The sequence below is a fragment of the Chaetura pelagica genome, unplaced genomic scaffold (genome assembly GCF_000747805.2).
Source record: "Chaetura pelagica isolate M959 unplaced genomic scaffold, ChaPel_1.0 scaffold3, whole genome shotgun sequence".
In the NCBI taxonomy this organism is placed as follows: Eukaryota; Metazoa; Chordata; class Aves; order Apodiformes; family Apodidae; genus Chaetura; species Chaetura pelagica.
The window spans coordinates 6575023-6578513 of record NW_009952974.1 but is presented as its reverse complement, the minus strand read 5'-3'; the positions used below and the strand labels follow the sequence as shown (position 1 = coordinate 6578513).

The 3491-nt window shown below is 49.4% G+C and overlaps 1 protein-coding gene across 1 annotated transcript in view; it reads left to right on the top strand.

The window, feature by feature from the left end:
- The window catches only part of LOC104387325 (tensin-like), a 6592-nt gene extending 5732 nt beyond the window's left edge, over positions 1 to 860 (top strand). Inside the window, exon 10 of the mRNA XM_009996060.1 lies at positions 532 to 860. Coding sequence (XP_009994362.1) covers positions 532 to 676 — 145 coding nt within the window. The 3' untranslated portion in view covers positions 677 to 860. The remainder of the gene's footprint in view (positions 1 to 531) is intronic.
- The last annotated feature ends 2631 nt before the right edge of the window (positions 861 to 3491 follow it).

Here is a 3491-nt window from a genome sequence, read left to right as displayed (position 1 = left end):
CAGTTTGCACTTTTTAAATAAAAAAAAAAAAAAAAAAAAAAAAAAGAAATAAAAAAGGGGGGACAGGACATTTTATTCATTTGGGGAGAGACAGACAGAAATAACCACATGGTCTCTCCCAGCTCCTGTGTCCCCACATGGCCTTCTTCTCATAGAGGGTCTACCCCAACAGCCAGCCTATCACACCTCTGTGATTTCAAGAGTCACCCCTAAAACCAAGGCAATGTTGTGGTCATCTGGAAGGTCCCTTTTTGGGAATGATCTAGAGGAGGGTGATAGAGATGGTCAGAGCAAGGGAGGCTTGGCCAAGAAATTATGGAAATGCAGTGCTCGCCTCCAAAGAAACCGTAGCAAAGGGAAGAATAGGTGGATCTTCATGCAGGCTGGTTTGGGATGTCTCCCTCTGTGTTGTACAAGGTGGATGTTAAAGATGGAAAGGTGGGCAAGACCATGCTGGAAGAGGGTGGTGGTGTTCCTTGGGTGAGCAAGACTGGCAAACCTCACTGAGACTCTTTGCTTCTCCCCACCCAGGCTCTTCGGCTTTGTGGCCAGAAAGCAAGGGAGCACCACAGACAACGTCTGCCACCTCTTTGCTGAGCTAGACCCGGACCAGCCAGCTGCAGCCATTGTCAACTTTGTCTCCAGGGTCATGCTTGGCTCCAGCCAGAAGAGATGAGCGGGCGCTTGCGGGTGATCCTTGAATTTTGGAGAAGGACTTGGAGCTGATCCGAGAAGGAGTGCGAGGAAGTGCATTGTGGGAGAGGGAAGTGAATTGGGGGGGAAAAGGGTTGGAATTTTGGAGGAAAACAGCAAATAACAAAAGAAAACCCCAACAAAACCCCTAAAAACTCAGCACAAGCCAAACACACACATAGAGGAACCAAAGCCACGCACCTACATTAGAGCCACAAAGCCACGCCAGACAGGATGCATCATGTCCCTCCGCCTGGAAGGTGACCCAGGCAAAGGTGGCAGCGAGAGGCATGTTCCCAGCTTTCAGCATCACGGTCCTGAGTGGTGACATCCACTTGGGATGGAATGTGGGACCATGACTGGTGTTTTCCATCTGGAAAAAAAAAGAGACAACTGGCAAAACCCGTGGAAGAAGCTCAGCTCCAGCAGCTCCATTGGTGAACATCTGCCGCATGTTTGAAACAACCTGTAGGAGATAACTGGGCTGAGTCTGCAGGACACTGGAGTAGATGCCCTTAGAAATCTTCCCTTGCCTGGCTGTAGCAGAGGGTCATCACCAGCCCCCACACTTTTCCCAAAACCTCCCAGCTGCCTGGCAACTTGCTGGGGGCATGGGGGCTTTGTCCTGAGCCTTCCCTTTCCTGGAGAGCTTGGCCATGGGCTGACGTCTGTTGCTGACCCAGACCCCAGTGCTGGTCTCAGGTGAGCTGTTGTGAGTCCACCCAGAAAGGGGTGTCATGGCATTTCCCCACCTCCCTGGGGGTGCTTGTGCCCCTCAGCTCATGGAGAGGTATGGGTGGGCTTCTGCCACCCTATGCCTGGGAAGGCAGATGTTCTCTGGGAGCCTTCTGGGAGGATGCAGAAAGTCAAATCCTCCTTGTCTTCCACTTTGCCCTCCCATCACTAATCTTTAGCAGTTTTCTCCTGCGGCCTGTCACGTGTTCTCTTAACACAAAAGAAAACCGAAACAGAAGGGGTGGAAAAACAATGTAGTAAGAATAATAATAATTATAATAATAGCAGATGCTGGCACAGGTGGGTTCCCTGTGTGAAGCAGCAGACCCGTGGCTACCCCCATCTCGCTCTTCGGAGATGCGCAAGCGGTTGTTGAATTGCATGGACCTTCAAGCTGCACGAAAAGCAAATGACTACAAGTATCTCAGGCGCTTTTTTCTCCTTTTATTTTGGAGGCCACGTTAAAAAAAAGAGGGAAGAAAATATTTTAAAAAAACAACCACCAAACAAAACCACAAAAAAAAACAACCCCAAACAAAACAGGAGAGGATCTGCAGTCACTGGGCAACTTTGGCTCAGTGGGGAGGTGGCAGGTCCTCTAAGAGCCACCCTCCTTGGCACACATGTACCCCCAAGACTGGCTGGTTGGTGGCTGCACCATGGTTTTGCAGTGGCTTTGGTGCCCTTGTTTTTTTCCTTTTGTTTCAGGAGGTGAGAAGGGCCAGCTGGGGCATTAGAGGGGCAAAGGGCCCCTGTGCCACTGCAGTAGGGGGAGACAGCGGTTGGGGGGCAGCAAGCAGAGGTCCCAGCCCTGCAGTGCTGGGTTCAGGGGGGTACAGAGAATGCTTCGGTCACACGTGCAGGTCCATGGTGGGAGGAACAGTCATTACTGAGCTTTTTGCTGCAAAATATCCCCCTGAGAGCTCTTTGGGAGAAGTTTTCAGTGCAAAGTGGCCCAGATAGTTTATTTGGGGCAAAAATTAGAAACATAGCACTGCAGCCCCCTCCCCACCCCAGAAAGCTTACCTCCCTTGGACCGCCTTTGCCTTGATAGCTATAATATATATATGAGCTATACTGATGAAATACTGTAAGCTAACAAAATTTTAAGGAGGAAAAAAAGGTTGAATTTACACTCTGAAAATATTTATTTTTTGCCATATTGCTTTCTGTGCATCGTATCTCCCCCATTATATCTGCTATCCCTCCTCCCTTCCTCTGCCCCAGGGAAACACCTGCACGTTAAAAGATAATCCATTGCAAGGAAAAATAAGGATGGGGGAAGAGGCGCGGGGGTCCCCCCGTGTTGGGGCGGCGTGTGTGTGACCGGTGTGCGTGTGTGTGCGTGTGCGTGGGGAGCACGAGGGGTGGGTGCCCGGAGGCTGGACTCATGGACTGAAGCGAGTGTGAAAGGATATATAGTGAGGAGTTGGTTGTGAGATGGTGATGGGATGGAGGGTTCTGGAGGGGGGGGCTTTCCCCCCTCCTTGGCTCCCCAGCCCCACTGATGCGGAGACCTTTTCATTTTTGTTGTTTCCAAAAAGAGATTCCCTCCTTCTGCGAAATTCAAGTGAGATGAGAGATGATCTCACCCGTAATCTCCTCACCCTGCCGTTCAACGATTAGAGAAAACACTGTGTTTATAGATAGATAAAGATATATTTTTTGAAAGCCTCTATTTTTCAGACTTGGTTTTCTCACTGCTAAGAAAAGAGATGATAATAATGTAATTTTATTTTAATCTGCTGCCTTGGAAACTGGTGCTTGAAATTCCCGTTCCTCATTTTCTCCCCGTACAAACAAAGCAGATCTAAGCACCCCGAGATGTCACGCAGAGGCTGACCCCAGCAGATCCTGCTTGCTTTGGGCCCTGGGCCGCTCACGGCTTCCCCACTAACCCACTACCTGAAGATTTAGACCGTATCCAAATCTCAAACATTAACAAAGTCGTCTGATGATTATACTTTTATTTTTTTAACACAGAGCTTAATCACCTTCTAATGATGTAGCCGGGTGTTTGTCAGCTCCCTTAAAGGCACTTTTCTCCCCCCCCCCCCTTTTAA